At 42.8% G+C, this 22,141-nt stretch overlaps 2 protein-coding genes across 5 annotated transcripts in view; one reads left to right on the top strand and one right to left on the bottom strand.

The window, feature by feature from the left end:
- LOC111853190 (protein phosphatase 1 regulatory subunit 12B-like) lies at positions 1 to 17,042 on the top strand. Its single transcript, XM_023829877.2, has 8 exons — positions 1 to 120; positions 273 to 532; positions 7,779 to 7,792; positions 8,312 to 8,459; positions 9,087 to 9,191; positions 9,885 to 9,929; positions 10,605 to 10,655; positions 14,408 to 17,042. Exons 2-8 carry the CDS (start codon positions 431 to 433, stop codon positions 14,492 to 14,494), a joined length of 552 nt encoding a protein of 183 aa, XP_023685645.1. The 5' UTR covers positions 1 to 120; positions 273 to 430; the 3' UTR covers positions 14,495 to 17,042.
- Positions 17,043 to 17,169: 127 nt separating this feature from the next.
- Positions 17,170 to 22,141, bottom strand: part of LOC111853181 (synaptotagmin-2-like) — a 93,981-nt gene continuing 89,009 nt past the window's right edge. For all 4 annotated transcript variants that reach the window (XM_023829842.2, XM_023829852.2, XM_023829832.2 and 1 more), the window contains one exon: positions 17,170 to 21,455. In XM_023829842.2, coding sequence (XP_023685610.1) covers positions 21,240 to 21,455 — 216 coding nt within the window. In that variant the 3' untranslated portion in view covers positions 17,170 to 21,239. The remainder of the gene's footprint in view (positions 21,456 to 22,141) is intronic.

The raw sequence follows: 22,141 nt of genomic DNA, 5'->3' as shown, positions 1-22,141 counted from the left end.
AGAGAGAGAGAGAGGGAGAGAGAGAGAGGGAGGCTTGATTGTTCATGTGGGAGGTGCTTGACTGTGTGTGCAGGACAGAATCACAAAACTGAGAGAGGGAGAGGCACAGAAAAAGAGCAGGTTTGATTGTTTTAATATTTTAGTTTTAGGAGCAGAATATAGCAGTGTTTTTGTGAGGGAGGTGGGTCCGGGATCCCTCTTCCAGGTTGAGGAGTCTGCCTTAACTCCACCTGCCCCCCTTCCTTTTCTGCAACCCCTGCTGTCCTTGGTAGCAGTGTGGTGGCCTCCCGTTGGACCTTGGAGAACGGCGGGGATGAGCACGTGAAGGATGGCGCGGCGTGTGACATAATCCGTGCGTTTAGCTGCCGCGTGTGTCCAGCACTCCTCCCTGCGCTGGTGGGGGCCGCCGGCTGACCCGCTGCTCTGCGCCATGTCGTCCCTGTACACCCGCAGCAAGGATCTGTTTTACACCAGGAGGTCGCCGTCGGACCTGCCGCTGTCCAGCCGCTCGCTGACAACCCGGAGCCTCAGTGTAAGAGATGCCCTCTCGCCCGTGTGCTTACCCAGACGAACAGACTCAGCAGGAGTCTGCCGCTCTGTGCTCGTCAACTTTGCGTTCTTGTGTAACATGGAGAAGGTTTTTATGTGGGAATGGATGCCAATCATCATACCACGTATGCCTTAATTACCTGACAGTGTTCAGTGTAAAAGTGTAAAATGTGATTTGGTTATATAACATCACACATAACTTTGTAACTAATCATATAAAAAGTTAAAGTTAACATTACACAGAACACTGCAGTCATACTTCAGTTTATCAGCATTCAGTTGTTTGAAACTTTATGCTTAATACTTAGCAGTTGGCTGACTTTTTTTGCACAATATACAGTATATCCATTTATATTCATGAAAGAGCAGCTTCCTAAGATGTACAGCTGTAAGGCTCCATCTAGAGTGTTGGTCTTAGTGTCTCAGTTTAAAGTTAAAGAGTCTAGGTCTCAGAGTCTAAGTTTAGAGCTTAGGTCTTAGAGTCTCAGAAAAGTCTTGGTCTTAGAGTTTCAGTTTAGAATCTAGAATTTACAATCTTGTCCTCACATTTGTGTCTTTTATGTGTCATTGTGACCATGCACTGGATAGGCAGTTATGGAAGATGGATGAAATGGATTGATGTATCATTGCTAATATATATATGGACCAAATGTGGTCAAAACGTATTTCAGCCTGCAAGGCACTGAGCAAGAAGCAGCTGAGGATGTTTGAAATGGCAGTGAAAAAGGTGATGTGCAGGTGGGGAGGAGGACATAGTACAACCAAATAATCATTACAACAGCCCCCCCTCCCAATTTAAAAATCCAATTTGCCCAGGGCATCATGCAAATTTCCTTGGCTTGTCATATGGTGTCATGAGAGTAACATCGCGGGGTTGGACGGGTGCATGCTCAGGCTTATCCTCTGAGGGGTGTGATCACCGGGCAACAGTGAGGCCAAATGTTTACACTGTGCCTTATCTCTGAGCAGCTGATTGCTTGTGTAAATCCCCAGTGATTGGCCTTAGTGATTATCTGAAAGGTCTGGGCTAAAAGTCATGTTTCACCGATCGCAACAATCAATGACACAGCTGCATCCACCTTAACAGGGGATGGGGGGGATTTTCAATGTGTCAGCCATTTTTGGGCCATCGGGCTTATTGGGATGCCCGCAGATAAACACCTTGGGCAGCCCTGCACGCATCCTCAGAGTGCTTTTATGTCGGAAGGACAGTGCTAGGACAAGTTCATCTTGAAGCACGTGATGATGCGTGTTGCTTATAAGCAAAGTGGTTGATACACCAGAGAGGATTTTACCCATTTTTGATGGAAATGTCAAGGTTGGCCTGAGATGATTTCTTCTGCATGATGGTTCCCTGAGTGTCGCTGCAGAAATCACTAGAAATTCTCTGATCCCATTTGTTAATGACAGAAAGCTGAAAGTTTCAGCAACGTGTTAAGCAACCTGATGTGAATTTCTTAGACGTCTGCTTGTATATTCATGATCAGCCGTCATCCTGTCAAGGTGCAAGCCCTGGTTTGTGCCTTGTGTTTCCAAAAAGACCATGCAGACCCTACAGGATCCCGTGAAGGATAAGCAGTTATGGAAGACAGATGGATTATTATTATACAAGTGTGCTGGTCATGTTTGTTCTTGGCATTGTATTCTGCTGTGAGAGGCTGGCGTTTGGCATGAATTCAACAATATCCTCTGTAAAATGAGCGTGGAAGGAGATGAGAGCAATTCTGACTTCATAAAAATTTGTCCTCTATCTTTCTGAGCTGCTGGTCAGAAATCCTGATAATATGCATCCATAAATACATGATCTTTCAGCCAGGCAGAAAATAACTACATTAGACGTAGCTACATTGTAACTACATTTTTGTACCAAATTAACTTTATGTTATTGTGTTAGGCAAGTTGGCACTGGCGATGTCAGTGCAGGCAAATACCCCTGGGGGGGGGGGGGGGGGTGAGATTCATTTAGGGAATATAGGGAATATGTTGTGGGGATGAAGGGACTGTGCTTCCCAGTTCAAAGGCAAGCACTGCTTTCTCCAAAGGGATGGTCACGGGTCCTGCAGATCATTGGGACAGTCTATCGATGAGGTCAGCAAAAGCTATTGCAGCTAGTCTGCCTTGGGCCTGTAACTGACTGACAGCGTGGTGCTGATTGGCAGTTGCTGGGCCGCAGCGGAATCCCGATGATTCGTTGCATCACAGTTATATTTTCTCTGTTGTGTGACGTCTGTGGATGTTTAATAGGGAGGTGAAGCCTCTTCAGGACACTTAGGAAATAAGTCTGTATAGAATTAGTGTGCTGAAGGTTGTAAGATGCAACTTCACAAGTAGGATGAATATCTGAAAAAGTTTCATGCAGCTACAAATGTCTCTATGGTCATCTCAAGCCTCTCTTTGTTAAATCACCCAGTAGTCAGTACGCCAGTGGATTTATACACAGATTTATTTGAGTTGTGGCTAACTGAAAAGGCTCAGACAGGAGACCTCCACCCCAGCAGATTAAGGGAGCCCAGTGCTTGATAGACACCTTAATATATAAGATTATACATAAAATTGGATGGAGGGACCCAAGGTGACATATTGTTAGAGGGCCCAGAATTTCTAGCTACACACCAAGTCAAGCCACACTGTTTTGTGTCAGGATTGTCAGTAATTTTTTTCAGTGCAGGTGTATTTTGCCATTCAGGGAACACTGAATTATGGGAAATCATTGGAAATAAAAAAAAATTCAGCAATGAAGGATCACACTTGTGCAGAAAAACACTGAAAATTAGCACTAATAATTCATACAATCAAAAGAAAAACAACAGCACAGTCTTTTATGAATATTCTATGAACTGTTTTTCACCTTTTCTTTGGGAAAATTGAAGAATATATATTTTATTATATATCCTATTAGAAAACAAATCTAGAAAAAATGTATTGACTTTCTGCATTTTTATAGAGTGACCATAAGAGTATTATATTCATACAACACATCGTCATCTGGACAAAAACACCAAGGTTTTCACGGTGGCCTTCCTGTGATTTTACTTCTTTGTTTAAACTTTAGCATGCAGCTGAAGCATTTATATCCTTCCATATATTAGCCTGGTTGATAGTATCCCAGTCAAAAGTGGGAAAAAGAAAAAAACAAGCATCCACAGTGACACACCAACCAAAGCAATGCACCAGAAAATATCTGTTTACCTCCAGGGGCTGGAGTGACTTTCTGAACAGCCGGTTAGTGACTGGTGCTGTTTTGTCTTGTCCTGGGAACACAAGATTGTTTCCCTAGGAAGCTGAAAAGAGATAACAGGAAGCTAATCTGAGCTGTTTACTCAAACTGCAGTGCTAGACCGTCCCATCAAGAGGAGAAGGGCTGAGCGGACAGTCCTGCTGTTGGTGGATGGGAAGTCTGCCGTAGCGCTGATGTTTATTCTTGGCCGTACTGGGGGCGGAGGGAGGCTCATATTTTCCATCGGTGAGAGCTGGCAGAAATGACGAGGAGTCATGGACCCAATTCAGAGTGCGAACTTTAGTGTGAAGTTTTGCATTTTATCACCGTACAGTCAGACTGTGCAGGGCAAGGGGAGCTTAGGGACTTAATGCCCGACAGGGGATGTGCGGGGGAGTGTTCACGAGATCCCCCCACGATGTCACACGAAGGCGCTGAATGTTTAAGATGGCATGCGAGCCGCAGCTTCTGTCTCAGGACCGGACCTCTGTGTGGGCTGTGATATTGACGTAAGCCCTGGCGCGTCATTCTGTCCGCTGTTACGGTGACCTGGGCCTGCGGTGCCATCGGCCGCATTTAAACTCTGCAGTCCTTGTGATACCTTTGCCAAGCACAAAAAGCAGGATGAGAAGCACATGGGTATTAACCGACGCAAGGCCTTAAGGGACAAGTTACATTGCGTGCTCTGGTCTCTAGGGTGACACTAGAACCACATCCAAGATCTATTCTTCCTCTTTCCTTCTGCGTTTTGTTCCACTACAATGGTTATGGCATGAGAAAATGCAGATAAGTAAACAAGAGAAGATATTATCACGTTCAGGAGGCCCCTCTTGGCTGTAGCTACTGGAGAGTTATGCTACAGAGTTAGTTTTCAGTTTTACTAGTTTCTGTAGGAATGCATATATTCTAGAATAGAATAGAATAGAATAGAATTGTATTGCTGCAAACCTGAGGCCTGCAGCCGACAACAGGTGACAGCAGGATATAAAAGCAGTTCAGATTAAGTACCCACTCTGACCTAAGACGTCAGACTGCTGCTGAAAGGCTCGCAGAAAGGCTGCAGGGCACTCTGTGCCATCGTCCGCTCCTTTGATAGCTTGAATAGAAGCCCCCCTCATTGCCCCTGGAGAAAAGTGTCTGGATGTAAGATTCCGGGTGGCCAGTGACCCTGCGTGCAGGGGTTCTGGTTAAAGGAGGCCCTTGTTTCACCGAAGGGCCGAGAGCAGGAGAAGAGATAATAAAGGAAGGAAGGGAGGTGGGTGAATAAAAGCTGGAGGCATGAACGGAGAACAAGATGTGGAAGAAAGACAAGTGGGCAATGGAAGACAAGGAGGTGTGTGAGTAATACGGAGATGGTGAATAGAGAGAAAGGATATATAACACTGTAATCCAAGGCTTCACAAGAAGAACTTAATGTGTTAATGTATGTAAGATGGACTGACCACCCACATATGATTGATGGGGGTGTGAGTTACTGTGGAAATTATGGATATAATTAGCAGCAGGTCCACCTGTGGAACTTGAGTGAGAAGTTCCTGCTGTTTGCCTCCAGCACTCCAGTATTCTGGAGTGGTAGAGAGAAAAAGAACCTGGAACAATAATGCATGATGTCAGCGTGTAAATATTAACATAGGACTGGAGCTGAGGCAGGTCTACAGGTGTGGCCCATCTGAACCTTCTGGAACCATGTGAATCCCTCTGGTGCACAGCTGGACATCACTGTGGTAGTTCACTGCCTAGAGCTCTCTTGCCGCCCAGTGGGCTGGTCTCGGCTCAGGAGATCAAGTGTGCTGCCAGCAGCCAATCCTTGTCTCTGGCAAGCCGCTAGGGCTATTCACAAAGCCCATCCTGAGCTTAACTCATAGAAGCGCCTGAGCTAGGCAAAGGCAGGCTTGGCGATTCCTGCTAAATGAGATACTGGCGGGTCCCTGTGAGCCGGCAGCCGGCACCATCTCTGACACAGCCACCCCTTGGGCCTAGTGACAGGGGCAGATCGGTGCTCTGTGTACGGTCCATGACAGTGTGCAGAGTCAATAAGGGGTGCAGTAGGACCTCCATCAATGAGCAGACTCTACGAACTACATCCTAGGCAGCAAACTTTTAAAATGTCACTTGATATTACCGAACTGGTCATAATTACCCACAATGCAACACAATTATCTTCGTCAAGTGGCTTAATGAACAATTTATGTCATGCCCAGTGACTAAGCTGACAAATGGAAGATTATTATAGCATGAATTCCCAGGAAGTGCAATACATTTTATTTTCATTTGTTTGTCATACTTAGAAAAAGGACCTTTACCTTAAATTTTTGGCCCTAATCAATTTGCCTAAAATCTCAGTCAATAAATTTCCACTCTGTGCATCTCGCCATGAATTTCCATGATGGATAACGGTACACTTCTGAGATGCAGAACACCTACAGGTGAGCGTGAGCTACGTTTCAGCCCCTGGCCAAGGTCTGCACTCTATTCTGTGTGGCCACTTTTAGCTTCCTTTGGGGGCTCCGCTGAAGTTGTTCTACTTGACTGGAATAGGCTTAGGTTTCGCCTCAGAATGTAGCCCCATGCCATGTGCTCCACAACGGGAATGTTTATTACATTCTCCCACGCTGAGGTGAGGATCAGATCCCAATCTCCTGGAATGCAAAGAAACACGAGGTTTGGAGGCAAGTGTTAGATTTGCTCTGATTTGCAGACTCGTCCCAAGTCAATGGTTTTGTGTGGGACCTTTTCTGGGTGTAGATAGTCACCTTTTACAATGTCTCAGACCAAGAGCTGGAACAGAACGCATACTTGTGTGCCCGGCATTTGTGTCAAAGAGTTTCCAAGTAAAAAAAACTATGGTAATCTCAGGTTCTGTTGCAACTGGAGATTAGCATGTATGATTCAACGTCCTGGCTCTGAGCCGAGGTCAGCTTCGAGAAGCTGAAATGGAAAAATATGTCTACGTTACCTACATTCTTATATGCCATAGGTCACACGTAGGATTCAGTGTGTGAAATATGAAGGGAAATCACAATAGCCTTGGAGTCATTTCTTATCCGTTACTATTAGAAACCAAACACACAAGAAACAGAATAGATGCGACATGTAATCGAAGTATATGTGGTTGTACTATAGATGCTATGAAGTAAGAATCAATTTGTTCATGCTACTAGCAGACAGTTTAGATATGCATTAGTCTGAGTGGTGTCTGTGTGCTGTCTTAGTAGCGGTGTGACTGAGATGAGTGAATGTGGCGCTCTCTCTCTCTCTCTCTCTCGCTCTCTCTCTCTCGTTCTCTCCCCCTCCCTCTCAGTCACAGTGGTACAGAAGCCCATCCTGCCTACACACCTAAGAACAGGATTCACGTGCTTCCCAAAAAACAAAAAAATCCCTTGTCCAAATGTCTTTATTGTTGTGGCAGTTAGCAGAATGAGTCATCAAGTTTGGACTGAAGCTGGGGGGCGGGGGGCACAATGCAGGTCGGTCAAACGAGGTGGGGGCCTGCAGAACTGACTGCACATCTCAACAAGCTCCAGAAAAGACATGTGGGAGAAGAAATCAGGTCAGGATCTGCTCACTCTGTTCCCAGACCAGTTCGGCTATCTGTCATGCAGGCTCTGAGGTCATCGCTTGGAGCTTGTCAAGCAGCAGACGAATGCTGGAACGTCAGACTCTAACGAAAGCGGGGCCTTTCGGCGACATGATGTCATCGGCTGCTTCTCCTCACGGCAGGCTTCTAAGTACTAAACAGTCCATAAAATATTAACAGGCCTTATTGAAAAGCTTGAGCTAGCGTGAGTACTGTCAGGATCAGGCCAGGGAGAAGTATATCACAGGCTCAATGATGTATACAAAAGGACATGTGACATCTGGATGCGATTCCGCCTGTCACATAAAACCATTTCCTCTGTGGAAAATCATTTTGACCATAAACACTTTTTGCATATTTATATAAGTCTCAAATTAGCTGAAGTGCCATCAATGTTGCATTTCTGACATTTCATTTCTCTTTTTTTTACAACAGGAAAGGACATCTAGGTGAGTGACTTTTAAAATTTTCCTCTAAACATCACTAGTTTCTTGTATTCTTTGTTAATCTCTTTCTTTGTTAGTTCTCTTTTTTCAGTCCCACTTTATTTTGACCTCCAGTGTGTGTTTGCAAGCCACCTTTGCTGGACACCTTCTGGGATGTAATTTGCTACAGAGGTTCTGCCCTCTGAGACATACTCAAGATCCTCACAGATTTACTTGGATAAGCAGTAATCCATCCATCATCCATGATTACTCATTTCGTATCGCTTTAGACTGACCTTGGAGCCTAACCCACTTATGTCAAGCACTGGGCCCAAAGCAGAGCACACCGTAGACAGGATTCCAAGCAATGAGGATATGCACACTTACGCACAGTCACCATACGCACTTCTAAAAGTGCTTATTCAAGTATAAACTGGATGATGTAATTCCATGGCATGTTGTTTCAGTTAGCAGGATAGACTGTAATAAGCATCAGACCTGCTCTGCTATACCGTCAGTAGTAGTTACACTGCCTTTCCTCAGGGTGGCAGCTGGACTGGGCTCCACTCCCCAGGACGGTGCCACAGACAGAGGGCTGGTCCGTTCCACCTCCTACACCATCCCGAGGGAGACCCCAGTGGTGAACCTGAGCCGGGTGCAGGACAAGGCTGATCTGCAGAACTATAAGAAGGTATCAAGAGGCGCACAAGCCCCCAATCCTGCCATGGATTAGCATCCCATGCCTCCCACTGATTGGCTCAGCTGTTTCTACATTTAGGGTGTGCCCAGTATCGCATACTTGTTTGCTATGTAGGCAAAATATAGTATGCATGTGAGTAATATGTCTTAATCTTCAGTATAGATAAGACAGTAGATAAATAGTACCAGGGTGACTACATTCTGCGAAACGGTGTAACCGATGGACGCTACGCTGTCCCACAAGGCTACTGGAGCTGCACCCAGAGATGGGGGGGTCTAACTACGTTATTGGTAAACATCTGGGTTGGACAATATGCATCATGGTGGTCACAATATGCCCAAGTGCATGCAGAGTGTTCTCATTCATGCATACATTGGGTACTACATTAACGGTTGAGTAGTAGGCTTCTAACAAATTAGCAAGCATACTGTGAAGTATGTGATTTCGGACATACCCTCAGTCTACAAAACACTTCTTGATACAAGAACTCACTTCTGCCTGACGGGAATATCGATAGTCTCCCATTTGGTCTGAGAGCGGAATGGCCCTACTGTTCGCTTTACTGTGGCAGGAGCAAACGTAGCCTTGACTCTGACATCATCGCTATGGGCCTTGCAGATGTACGAGGGCGCCCTGGCCGAGAACAAGAAGCTGAAGTCCAGGTTGGAAGTCAGCAAGCAGGAACTGACCAAGATCCAGACGCAGGTGGACAAAATCACCCAGGTGCTGGAGCTGAGTGAAGCCCCACAGGAATCGCAGCAGTTACTTCTGCTGCTTCATATCACAATCCAGCAGCATGCGTGTATATTAAGAGGATGCAGGAAACTTAAACACTCATTCTACAGTCTACTAATTAGGAATGACTGGAGAAACAGAGAAGGGGGTGTTATGTTAGCATAATCCAAATAGAGACACTTCAGGAATTTTAAAGAGATCATGGACGTGGCTGCTTTAGAAGAAGTACAACGCAGGGCTACAAGAATGATTCCTGGCCTTTGGGGGATGTCTTATGAACAGAGGTTGGCCGAGCTGAATTTGTTTAGCCTTGAGCAAAGGAGACTAAGGGGGGACATGATCCAGGTATACAAGATTCTAACAGGTTAAGATGCTGTTCATCCAAATAGTTACTTCAAAGTAAGTTCTAATTCAAGAACCCGTGGCCATAGTCGGAAATTAGCGGGGGAACACTTTATTTTGGGTCTGAGAAAGAACTTCTCACAGCGTGTGCCCAAAGGGATAGTAAATCCTAGATTCCTTCAAATCTGAACTTGACAAGATCCTGCCAACTTCAAATGATTAGTTTAATGCCCACCAAGTAAGCTCGATGGGTCGAATGGTCCCCTCTTGTTTGTAACTGTTAATGTTCGATTTACACATGAAAACTAAAGAGTTTATATCTTTGTTTTTTTGTTTCAGAAACATGACAGGATATCTGAAATGGTGCTAGAGACAGAGAAGAAGGTACTTGTTATTTAGATGATAATTATTAATGTTAGCTAACGTACAGTACTTGTACCGTCACAGCTACACCCATAACACTCACATGTTATTCGTACACCTTGTCTTGTACTCATAATAAATATGTAACGCCACACAATGGGTATTCCATTTCCAGGGCTGTGGGGCAGAATCCCAGCTCTGTGTGGGGGGTGTTTGCACACCCTCCCTGCATTTTTGCAGGTTTCCATCTATAATCCACAAACATTCATTTAGCTGAATTGAAGTTGACCCCACCAGATGGCTGACAGCAAAGTCTTTACGCATTTTGAAATGACTGACCAGTGTTTTACCATAAGCTCCAGTTGCATTAATCTTAGTCTGTCAGTCCCATCATCATGAGCTAACGCCGTAGATTTGGTTTCGACACTGGTAGGGACCAAACCAGCCCTAAAACCTCCACCCTCCTAAATACACAATATTAGGAGGGGTCGACCGTCTACACCCAAATCTGTGTCCATTGCATGACCCTTCTCTCAGTACTTACTCACACACCACTGATCACATGCAGAACATACGATTTACAATTCCACACTATCTTAGCTTATGCTCCTACAGAGCCAGGATCAACGGCAAGAATTTTAAAACCGCCGTAACCCAAAATCCTTGCTAACCGCGTCCTGTCATCCCTCTCTCAAGGAAAAACGGGTGCTGGAGAAACAGGTTTCAGAAATGGAGGAGAAGTTCAAGGTGAGGTGTATTCAGCAAGCAGCTCATGAGGTCGCCCCGGTGAAGCCTTTCCTTGCATTCCCTCTGCTGGGGTTTCCTCAAAAAGCAAAGATCAGAAAAGCGCATATGGAGGACACAGTACAACACAGGACCATGTGCATCACAACACTAAACAGCAATTTCGATAAAATAGTGTCAGATCTTTGTAGGACATTTTATTTAAATAGCCTCTTACTTACAGCTTTACTCCTATTAATACATTTTTGCTTTACAATGTTGCATAACTGTAAGGGTGAGTTTTACCAGAGCTGTGTGTGTGAAGTTATTGGTCCTACAATGATACACCCCCTTCTTGAACTTGAGAAAGCGTACAGTCACAAGTGAGTTATCTGTGTTTTCCATAGCCTGAGAGAAAACTGTGGAGCTGGTAAATGCTGCCAAAAACATAGCTGGTGCTTTTCAGACCTGCTTCTGCCATCGCTGATCAAGGCACGGCCACTGCATGCAGGTGGAGAATTCAGGTCAGATCTGAACAGTGATCCGAGGAACAGAAAGTAAACCTGCCCTAGTTCTGCTAAAACCCCATTCCCTGAAATAGGCTTGAAATGCTGGTCACTCCCATAAAGCTTAACACCTTGTGTTTTGATACTGCTAGGCATTTGAATAGTTCCACAACCTAAAGGACAGTAATTATGTGGGCAGTGTGTGCCTCAGCAGATTAGGACTGATCACACGACGGGTGTCTGTGTGATCAGAAGGACGTCAGTTCAAATCCCTTAGGCGGCAGAGTGATTTTACTGTTGGGCCCATGAACAAGGCCCTAACCCCCAGTCGCTCCAGGAACTGGTCGACCCTGATTTCTCAAATGTCGGCTGCTTTGGATAAAAGCATGTGTTATGGTGGGGCATGGCGCAGGCAAAAATAGAGGGATGATCCACGGAGTGGCTCACGACAAAAATGGGGTTTATTAAAAACCAGAACTGAACACAAAAGGGGGAAAAATAAAATAAAAGGATCATGAGGAGTCAAGAACAAAACAGAGAAGAATTAACTAAAAGTAACCACAAAGTAATGGTATATAATGCAGACACTTAAATCTACATAGATAATAGGGCTAACAAGGGGCAGGTGTGGAACATAACCAAAACAACCAATCAGCAACAGCACAGGACAACAAGCAACATAAACATTAAGGGTTAATAACAATAATAAAAATAAGGTTCCATAGCACTACGTGCTTTGGAACAAGCAGGGTTAACCTAAAACAAGGACACAAAACAAAGATGAAAATAGCTGCAGAAGAAAAACAGCAAGCCAATAAATATTAAAAGAATAGATGAGACTAGCCTCTGGTCAGCCTTGAAGTCATTACCAGAGGGGTTTAGCCACTGAGTCACTCCCGCAACCCATCAAGCTCCGCGGCAGCTTGGAGAGCAAGGAAACACGTTAGGGGCTGAAGGGGTAGAAGACAGGGGGAAAGCAGGATGACCAGTGACGCCAACAACACATCTGCCACACACTTATCCACTATATAGTCATCAGTGAGCCTGGACCCATTTCCTAGGCAATACAGGTCACAAGGTAAGGGGTACGATGGATGGGATGTCAATCCATCGGGGGCCCTAAAGAACGATAAAAATGAAAAATCTCATGTTATAATTCTTCTCATTGTGCTTTACAATAGGAAATCATTTAATGGTAAGCTCAGTGAATTTTGAATTCATGGCATGCATTGAAACACTGGAGTATGAGGAAGTTGGTGCAATTTCTAAGTAGGTGCAGATGGAATGAACACATAATTTGTCCAGGAAGGTGGTCTGTTAGCCTCAAATCACGACTAGCAGCCAGAAGACAAGACAGGGGCAGTTCAGTTCCCGTGTGACTTGCTATCAGTGCACAGCATGGAATTAGCTCATAACCACAGTCTGGTTTTGTGGCTCGCCACAGGTTCTCTGCCAAAACCACGCTGCAGCTACAATGGTCTTTGCTGTTGGCGCTTGGTGCCAAGTGCAAGTCGGTTTGCAGCCGTCATGCGGCTAAACTTTTACACAAAATCTCCTGGATTCCTGCATTTGTATGAAGCTGGATTCCTCCATTTGTATTTCATGCCTGGCAGAGCCAGTGAGTCATGTACCAAGCACAGATATTAATGAATATAAAGACTGAAAACTTTTTTGAAAAAAAAAAATTAAATTGCGGGGAAAAGTTAAAAAATCCAATAATATAAATATGCCTATATGCAAATTTAATACAAATTTAAATAGCTTTTGGCAAGAAAATAAAATGAGTCATTATTTCATAATAAAGAAAAATGTCTACCATCCTTGTAATTTTAGCATAGTGTGTGGTTCTGGGTCATAATTCTGATCCAGTAAAGACCTCTAATTTCAGGTGGTGACTTGCTAATAATGCTGAATAATGATGCATAAAGTAAGGCATTTACTTTGGCACATTTGAAAAAAGAAAGAGCTATTAGTGGAAAAGAGTAAATGGCATTAGGTGAAGGTGAGTCGGCTTTTTGAATTGTTTCTGGAAATATATAAAATTAAAATGAACAATCTCAGGAGCACCTCTCCGGGGGTTAGGGTGTGAGCCACAAATATAAATTTCCCGTAGTGTGTAAGCGTGTGTGCTATGTGGCGGATGGGCTTACAGACTGTGTGGGACCCAGTACTGAAAGATGGGGGGGGGGCCTGAAACATGTTAATGATTTAACTTTAAATGGCCCCATAACTACCTTTACTGCACTTAACCCCCAGTGCAGCTGAAGGAAAGAACAGAGAGCCCCGTTCGGGCTTTTCAGGCTCATCTCCTGGGTATCTCATGGGGTCTTTTGCATGACGTCAAGGGAAGTTAACGTCCGAGGATGGAATGGAGGGACTGGAGAGGCCAGATAATGCCAAAGACTGCATAAAACAGCACTGATGTTTTATTAGACATCCATAGGTCACAGAGGAGAGTTATAACTCACATTCAAGCAAGGCAGCCTTGAACACCGAAACCTCCCATGTTTGAGGAACGTGATTCTGAGCTACTTCCCTGCACTGAGTGACAGAATCGCGTGATCTCGCAGGAGTTGGCGTCTATTGGAGGAAGTGGCAAGATGGCCAAAGATCACTCTAACGAGAACATCTAATATTCCCGCCTGAATAGACATGTTAAAAACGATTTTATATGTAAGTTTTAATTAATTATGAACAAAAAAACAGACAGCAGTAGCAATCGCTTTACTTGGAGCCTTATTGTCAGGAAAGATGGAAAAATCCGGTATAGCCAAGCAGCCTTAAATAGCCATACAGTATGTACTGGATTGCAACTATTTGTGGATGTTCAGTCCCAGTGCTAGACCAGTAAAAACATAACATAAATAATCTGTTCTTTTGATAAATTTAGCCGCTCATCATAAAACTCTTCCTTCAGAAGGATATTCTCTAGAGATGGTGTTTCTCTGTTTCGTTTGCTGCCCCTTCTGGACCTGACGTTGGGAGTTTGTTTTGAATTGACGGGGTCTTGATGGAAATATCCCATATTATTTAAGTACATGTAGTGCAGAAGCCTTTGCACAGGGATGCCATGGAGAGATGGTTTAGGGTTTCGGGTTTTGGGTTTAGGGTTTTGGGTTTAGGGTTTTGGGTTTAGGGTTTAGGGTTTCGGGTTTAGGGTTTCAGGTTTTGGGTTTAGGGTTTAGGGTTTAGGGTTTCGGCACCAGCCCACAGGCCTAGTCGGAGGCCTGCTGAACATGCTGCTACAATCATCCCTGTCGTTTACTACAGATGCTGACGAACCTGAAATCCGAAAACCAGAAGCTGAAGGACGAGAACGGAGCCCTGATTCGCGTCATCAGTAAGCTGTCCAAGTGAAGGGGGTCCCCACGTCACAGTTCCTCTTCCCAGCTGCCCAGTGCTATTGGGAATGCTGGGAATAGAGGTGCAAGACCAGCAGCCTGCTTCGCATGGGAGTTCCCCACTTTGCTCTTCAACACTATATTCACTTTGCTTGAATCCTGATATTTTTCTGTTCATTTCACTACAAGTCAATGATAAGGTGCCTCCCTGTGGTGACTGTTGATGAGAAAAGGACCTCTGTGCTTCTCAGAGTTTCCGCACAGGCTCACACACTTGATTGACTTTTCCCACCATAATACCAAAGCTTAATTTTTAGTGGGCATGAATAAAACTCCCTGTAAGGACATCGCTGTCCCCCAATAAGCTCCCATCCCCCAGCAGATGGATCTGCTCACCAACCAAAGGGATTCTTGCACTATTTTCTCCAATAATTATCTTCTACAGCTAAAGTAATAAAGTATCTCTTTTTATTTAAAATTACTTTCACCTAATGAGGAATGTAAATGTGTAATTGGTGGATCAGATGAGACATTTTTGCAGGATAATCCAAGATCGTATAATTAATGGGGTTTTTTTCCCTTAAGGAACATAATGTTTTGTTAAAAAAAAATCTATACAATAAAATATAACAGAAAGCCCATTCTGATAAAAAGTAATGTTTGATTGTTCAAAGAAGAATTTTGAATACCCTACATTTTTTAATTTAATCAGTGCATATTTAAGGCTCCCTCTCCCGTTTCTTACTTGTTATTTCTCGATTCTTTTTCTTAGGCTGCTCCTCTTTGTTTATAAATATTTATAAAACATTGTAATCTTCACATCCATACTGCCTGTCCCTTTCAGGGTCTCTGACAGGCTGGCCCTTATCCCAGGAAGTGCAGGGCAGGGGACAGCCAGGAGAGGGTGCTCTTCCGCCACAGGCCACACACACAGTCACACGCTATGGTCAGTCACCCAGGTCACAGGGAGAACATGTCAAGAGCAGCTGCCTAAAACCCTGGAAGTGTGAGGCTTCAGCAAATGGACAAATACATGACAGTTTTTATAGAACTGGCCCTTGAACTATTGCAAATTTGTCGTGGTCAGAAGATTGCAGAAAAGGTTCAGGGGTAGAAAAGGACGGATTCGTGATGAAGGCAGACATGAAAGCAACACACTTTACCACTGCAATTCGGCAGGGTAATGAAAGAAATAAAGTAGAGTGCTATGATTGGAGCTTTGGAGAAAGGAGGGCACTGTGATTGGAGCTTTGGAGAAAGGAGGGTGCTGTGATTGGCGTTTTGGAGAAAGGAGGGCAATCTCATTCATGACTCTCATTCTGGTGTAAGGTCCTAGATTCCAAAGGTGAGATGTTCTGTCCCTCCTGAGACTTTGTCATTTTGCTAATATTAAAGATCAAACCTGATTAGATCTCTTTGGTCTGACCCTTCCAGATCCTGTGTATTTTCCTTTGACAAATTAGCTTGTACATGCTCCTACAATAATTATGTTATTATGAGAAGTCGCCTGACATATGCCTTTGGGGTCATACTGACCCCAGGGTATGGGTGAGAGTGAGGGGTGTGACACATTTCCTGATCCTGTTATGCTACAATCATGCTTCTCATTTAATCTCGGGACAGTTTGTGTATCGAGTCTTTTTCATAGCACAAGGAGACTGACCTCTATAAGGAGTCTGCCTCAAACGGTAAAAAATGACTTGTTCCCCAAAAATATACTTTTTCCTTATCAAAAGAGTCAGTGGCCTGTTTATTAGGTACACATTCTTGTTAACATGAACAGCCTGCTCCACCAAAGAAAAAGGCGCAAAAGGTTCTGTTATTGTTTGGCTAAGCTTTGGAATGGTTAAGGTGGCTGATTTATGTGATGTTGAATGTGGTGTTATTGCTCCTTTCCGACGTGCAGGTTTTAGAGTCTGCCCTCCTGGGATTTTCACATACTACAGTGTCTAGAGTTTAGGGGGTTTGGTGCAATAAGCAAAAAACATCCAGTCAGCTGCACTTCTTTTGGAAAAAAATGCTGTGTTACTGAGTGAGGTCTGAGGAGCATGGCCAGACTCGTTAAAACTCAATGGATTGCCACAAATGCAAAAACATTCAGTGCAGTACAACAGTAGTGTGCAAAAATACTTCTTTGAATGCCCAATTGGCCTACCATTGAAGCCCGTCTGGTGGCAGTACCATATACCTAATAAAGTTGTTGCTGAGTATCGCATCACTATGTCAGACATACCTCCAGCACCACAGTACCCAGCTCAAACAATGTGGAACTCTTTAAGAATGAACACATGTATATAAAATAATTCACAATATAGCATATTTAATTTATACACTTACCACACAAAATATATACAATCTGGCTGTATCTTTATTATTATGATTCTATACATCTTGTTCAATAAAATAAAAAAAAACATTTACAAATGGCAAAAGAAATATAATTATAGATAAATACTAAGTACATATAAATCATTTAAACAACACCCTAGAATTTCAACAGGCAGACACACAGAAGTCGTATGTTTACACATCTAACGAAATTAAAATCAGAATTTTATACAATACTCAAGTCATATGGCTTTATTTATTTGTGTCTCTTTGCTAGTTTGTTTATAATATACATATGATTCAAACAACCAACCAATCAAACCTTCTGATTCGTTATCTGGGGGGAAGGAGTGTGGAAACACAGTTTTAAATTCACTACAAAGCAAATTTGTTTTTTGTTTTTTTTGTTTTTTTTTGCTTCTCCAATCTAAGGAAGGACACTGATTTTGAATCAAGTTATTATTGAGAGGAATTTGCGAACAGGCCTTAATATGTCGCAGAGGTCGGAGGCAGATGGGCTCAGTGCTGGTCCAGGGAGATCCATAAAAAACGCTGTACTTGGCTGCCCACTGGGCACCTCGGGTTTGGATTCAAACAAATGCGTGGGCATATGGAGCAAAATAGTGTGAGCAGGGGTTAGTCTTCACTGCTTTGGAAGACAGCAGCTGGCTTGCAAAGTCACTTTCCTGCACTCTGGGCATCTGGCAGCGTTCACAGGTCTTACTTCACTCGCCGCTAAGGACATCTCAAAAATTACCCTTAGTCATATTGACAGCCCGGTATTTTAACTGGCTGTCCCTTCGCTTTGGGTCAGAGGTAAGCGTGACAGATGTGGCGAAAATGAGATAACATTACATTCCAGTCACCTCATAATTGACAACAGTTGGGAAAAAATCTACAAAGGGACTACAAAGGAAATGAAATGAAATGACTGTATTCCTTAAGTGGGCAATTAATCACCATGGGAACCAGGGAACGATTAGAGAACTTTTTTAATCATATTTTTTTTTATCTATAGATCTTACATTTTTTTCTTCTTTTTTTAGCAAACCCCCTACCATGTAAAGCAATCCAAATGTTCACCACTATGGTTCAAAAGTTCACCACTGTTCCCATTTCTCCAGTAAACTAACCCCTAATTATTCTCACGAAAAGCAAGCATGCAACTAAATTGTTTTTTGTAAATAGTGTTCCGTCATGGGAATCTTGTAGTTTAGCACTGAAAAGAGACTAAACAGCAGCTTCGGTATCCGATATTTACTGCCACGTCCCACACACTCTAATGAAAGATACAGAAAAAAATACGTTTTCCAAATTTTATTATTAAAATGGGAAATGACATACACATACACAATATATTTTTTGCTTTGCCTTTAAAACATGCTGCTATATACAGTATTGTATAGAAGCATGCAATATTAACAAATTTTATCTATGTATATATTTATATATAGAGAGAGAGAAAAATGAGGCAAAACTACACACCAATGGATAGTTTGATGAATGTTCCCATTTGCTGTTTAGTGCTTTATTTCCTGCTTTTTGTTTATTTTAGTACGTGTTCTTTATATTTCAGAATAAAAGACACACGCTGATGCTAGAAGGATGGCTTTTTGGTTGCAGATATTTGAATCTCTGAGTGTTTACTGCACTTGTTATGGTCCTGTGTAAAGTGACTGTTCTGTTATATTCATTATCATTCATTATTGTCTGTCCATCTGTCTGTCTATCCATCCATCCACCCACCCATCCGTTCATCCATCCTCCTTCTAACCAGTTAACCTGGTCAGGATCATGCGGGCCTGGTGCCTGTATTATTATTATTATTATTATTATTATTATTATTCCATGACTTTTAACCACAGCTGAACATCTGGAAACATGGCTATTATTATTGTATGTTTGCGCATAAAAATGAGCATGACTAGAAAATCGGTTTCTGAAAAAATTCATTGTAGGTTCACACAAGCTTCTGCTACCTTATCAACACTATTTGAGGAAGTCTTCTTTGCAAATGTATTTTTAAAAATGCTGATAAGAAGACAATACATAGATAACAGTAATTTACTAAATATTTCTAAAGGCATATTTAAAATGAAACATTTGTGGGATGACTGGGATCATGCTGTTGAATGCTTCTAAATGACAGTGAATCATGAAATGTTTCTTTCGTGAGATAAATTTCTGATAACTTTGTTTTTTTACACTGAGTTTTGCTTGTAGACTGCACAGTTTTTGATGTTTTGTGCAGTCAGGTAGAAAATTACAGATACCTCAAATTGATTCATTTCATGGGACCTCCACAGTGGCGTACCGGGATTCAGATATTTGGCTCTGTTACATTCACGCTGTGGGCTGCTCTCCGTCGCCCTCTAGTTTGCACTGCAGGAACATTCGCTTTTGTATCTGGAAGCATATTGGTTCCAGTGATGGTGCTGAACAAACAACAAACTGCTCCAAACTTGTTAGAACAACAGGCGACTGATCAGAAACTTCAAACGGCTCTCTTCAGTTGTCAATACACATTGTTCAACGGGACACGTACGAAAGAAAGAGGGTATTGTAAAATACAATGTAAAATAAAGTGCACCATTTTAAGGTAGACTAGTAATGCCCTGATATACATAAAATAAGCATATACCAAAATAATGTCATTCACTATACCCATTCAGATTTTTAAAACTGCTCTTTCTCTCTCGCTCTATGTTTTTAACCATTCTAATTCAACATTTTAAGAGCATTAAATGTTTACTTTAGAACCTCTTCAATGAAAAAGTATGTATTTTAAATACATGTTTATGAAGCTATGGATTTCAGTTTATCGCTAATGTAAGATGCTTACATTGGTTCGCATGAAAAAGACAGTATGGCACCAATTAGTACATTTATATAGCTATTCCTCAGAATTTTTCCCGTTCCATTTTCTTACTGCAGATTGCTTAATAGATAAGCCAGGAATAGCATTTACATGTTTTCAAAACACATAGGAAAACTCCATGGCTCCATGGCTGATGAATGAAGTAATGAGCTGGAAGCATTTATATGTAAGGTGGTAGATTGCAGGCAGTAGAAAAGACACCTCACAAACATCCCATTTGTGGGGTCCTTAGAGTTCAGTCCTTAAGACAGAGGTCCAATCAACCATTGATTTGGAAGACATTGTTCCTCAGTAACACACAAATAATAAATACATGAACCTAAGTGCACTATACATCTACATCACAGACATCCCGTTCATTAAAGAAAGAAAATCAAAACATATTTGCATTTTTTATGAACTTTTTCATGCTAAAGGCACAAAAAGCTGACCGTCGTGTAGGTGAGATTCTATTTGTAACGTCCTTACATGACTAAAACTTGTTTGTGTGGAAAGGGTGACATTCCCTCATATAACCATCTCCAAATACAGCTATGAAGCATGTAGTCACGTCGGAATATCATTCATAAATAAACAAATTCTGAATTGATGAACAAACAAACAAACAGATAAACAACTCCCTGATGGAACGTGCATATGCATTATTCATATTTTACTGTTCTGTATTCCCAAACCCCAAACCAAGAACTGACCTACAAACACACAGTGTATTTCACTCTAGGGGACAGGGCAGGCAGATTGAAATTCTATATCTACCAGACCCAATCAGCTCCCCTACTGCCAAAATTTGGGCATGTTGATTCAGAAGATGAATGCTTCAATGTCATCACCAGCTATCCTCCACTGATTTCATAATTTAATAGACAACATCATGTAAACTATCCATCCACATATTTTCCGAAACCACTGGTCCTATTCAGGGTCATAAGGGGTCTGGAGACAATCCCAGAGGCAATGGGTGCAAGGCAGGGAACAAAGTGGGGTGGGGGGGTGCCAAGCCCTCGCGGGGCACGGTCACATACCACTCACACCAATGGGCAATTTGGCAACTCCAATAAACATCAGCATGTTTTTGGACTGTGGGGGGAAATCGGAGAACCTCGATGAAGCCCCACAATGACACGAGGAGAACATGCAAACTCCACACACATGGAGACTCAATGCCATGCCGGAGACTCAAACCCTGATCCCAAAGGTGTGAGATATCACATCAGCATGCACCCCTCCATGTAAACTAAAAATAAATAAATTTAACAGTATCTTACTCCAAATTAAAATGCTTAAAAGTAGATGAACCTGTATAAACAATCTCTTCCAATCCTCTGTATGTTTCCTGTACTGTCCACGTATTCGTTTTAATTTTTTTTTAATTGATGGAAATTGTTGAAATACATGAAAAAAAATGTAAGAATAGAAGATTCTTACTTTTCTGTTAATTTTCTGGGTTTTGGATGATTTTATGGGTTTGACCATGTCATGGTTGTTAATCCTTGAATGTCATGCAGTGTTGGGGTTTTGAGTTAGTTGGGTAACTGGTTTTATGGGGGGGGGGGGGCTACTTCTTGCCCGACAGAGAGGCTAATATGGCATCCACCTCCTCCTCGGGTTTGAGGGAGTGCCACTGGGCAATGGGCCGCCGTGGATTGGCCAGCATGTCGGACCAGTGTCGAAGCTCCGTGCCAGACGCCTTGCTGCCCACAAAGACCTTGCCGATGGCGTCGTTCTTCCCGATCTTGTCGTAATCCAGCACAGTAACCACTGCCACGATTTTCTAGAAGAGATGGACCAAAGGAAATCAGGAGAGCCGTCTATAACTACACTTGTCTGCCGACATCTACTGGATTACACTGATTATCAGTCTTCTCAAATAACAATTAGGATGACATGTCATTGACACATCAGGGGGGGATTTTCTTTTTTCACCAACACCATCTTGTTCTCTATGGCACACATGTACGTGAGAGTGAACTTGGCAGTGGAGCTGGGAGTTCGGCTTTGCTCAAGGGCCATTCTGCTGAGGCTGGACTTGAACCGGCAACCATCTGATTACAAGCACAGGGGATTAGCCCCCAAACCACACACTGCCTCCTCTCTGAGAGGACAACGCAGTCTTGAATACTAAAGGCCAGCACTCTCAGAAGTTTTACTCTTATCCATCGAATCAATAGTATTGATTAATAACGAACAAAGCCCAGGAGCTTATCATCTAACTTGAGACTAGCTAAAAGTATGAACATATTCAGTGAAATCTCTGAAAACATATTGTTCCTTGCACTGAGAAAAACCTAAAATCTGTAGTAGTTAATTACAGCAAAAGATAAACAGGAAACCAAACCATGATACACATTATCTAGTTACTGAAATCTGACTCCTTCCTGTCCTCCTTCCCACATATCCACAGTTCTGTATTTGTCCACTCGTGCTCTGCACTGGCTTGTTAACAGAATGTGCCACCTG

Source organism: Paramormyrops kingsleyae, chromosome 8 (genome assembly GCF_048594095.1).
Source record: "Paramormyrops kingsleyae isolate MSU_618 chromosome 8, PKINGS_0.4, whole genome shotgun sequence".
In the NCBI taxonomy this organism is placed as follows: domain Eukaryota; kingdom Metazoa; phylum Chordata; class Actinopteri; order Osteoglossiformes; family Mormyridae; genus Paramormyrops; species Paramormyrops kingsleyae.
The sequence above is the reverse complement of the archived record's forward strand: the minus strand, read 5'-3'. Positions and strand labels throughout refer to the sequence as shown.

What these genes read in the sequence shown, in the direction of transcription:
- LOC111853190 (XM_023829877.2), top strand. Translation starts at nt 431, where the DNA reads ATGTCGTCCCTGTACACCCGCAGCAAGGATCTGTTTTACACCAGGAGG. An exon ending in AGGTGGACAAAATCACCCAG is followed by an intron (nt 9,192 to 9,884) that starts GTGCTGGAGCTG and finishes TTTTTGTTTCAG; the next exon opens with AAACATGACAGGATATCTGA. An exon ending in AAATGGAGGAGAAGTTCAAG is followed by an intron (nt 10,656 to 14,407) that starts GTGAGGTGTATT and finishes CGTTTACTACAG; the next exon opens with ATGCTGACGAACCTGAAATC.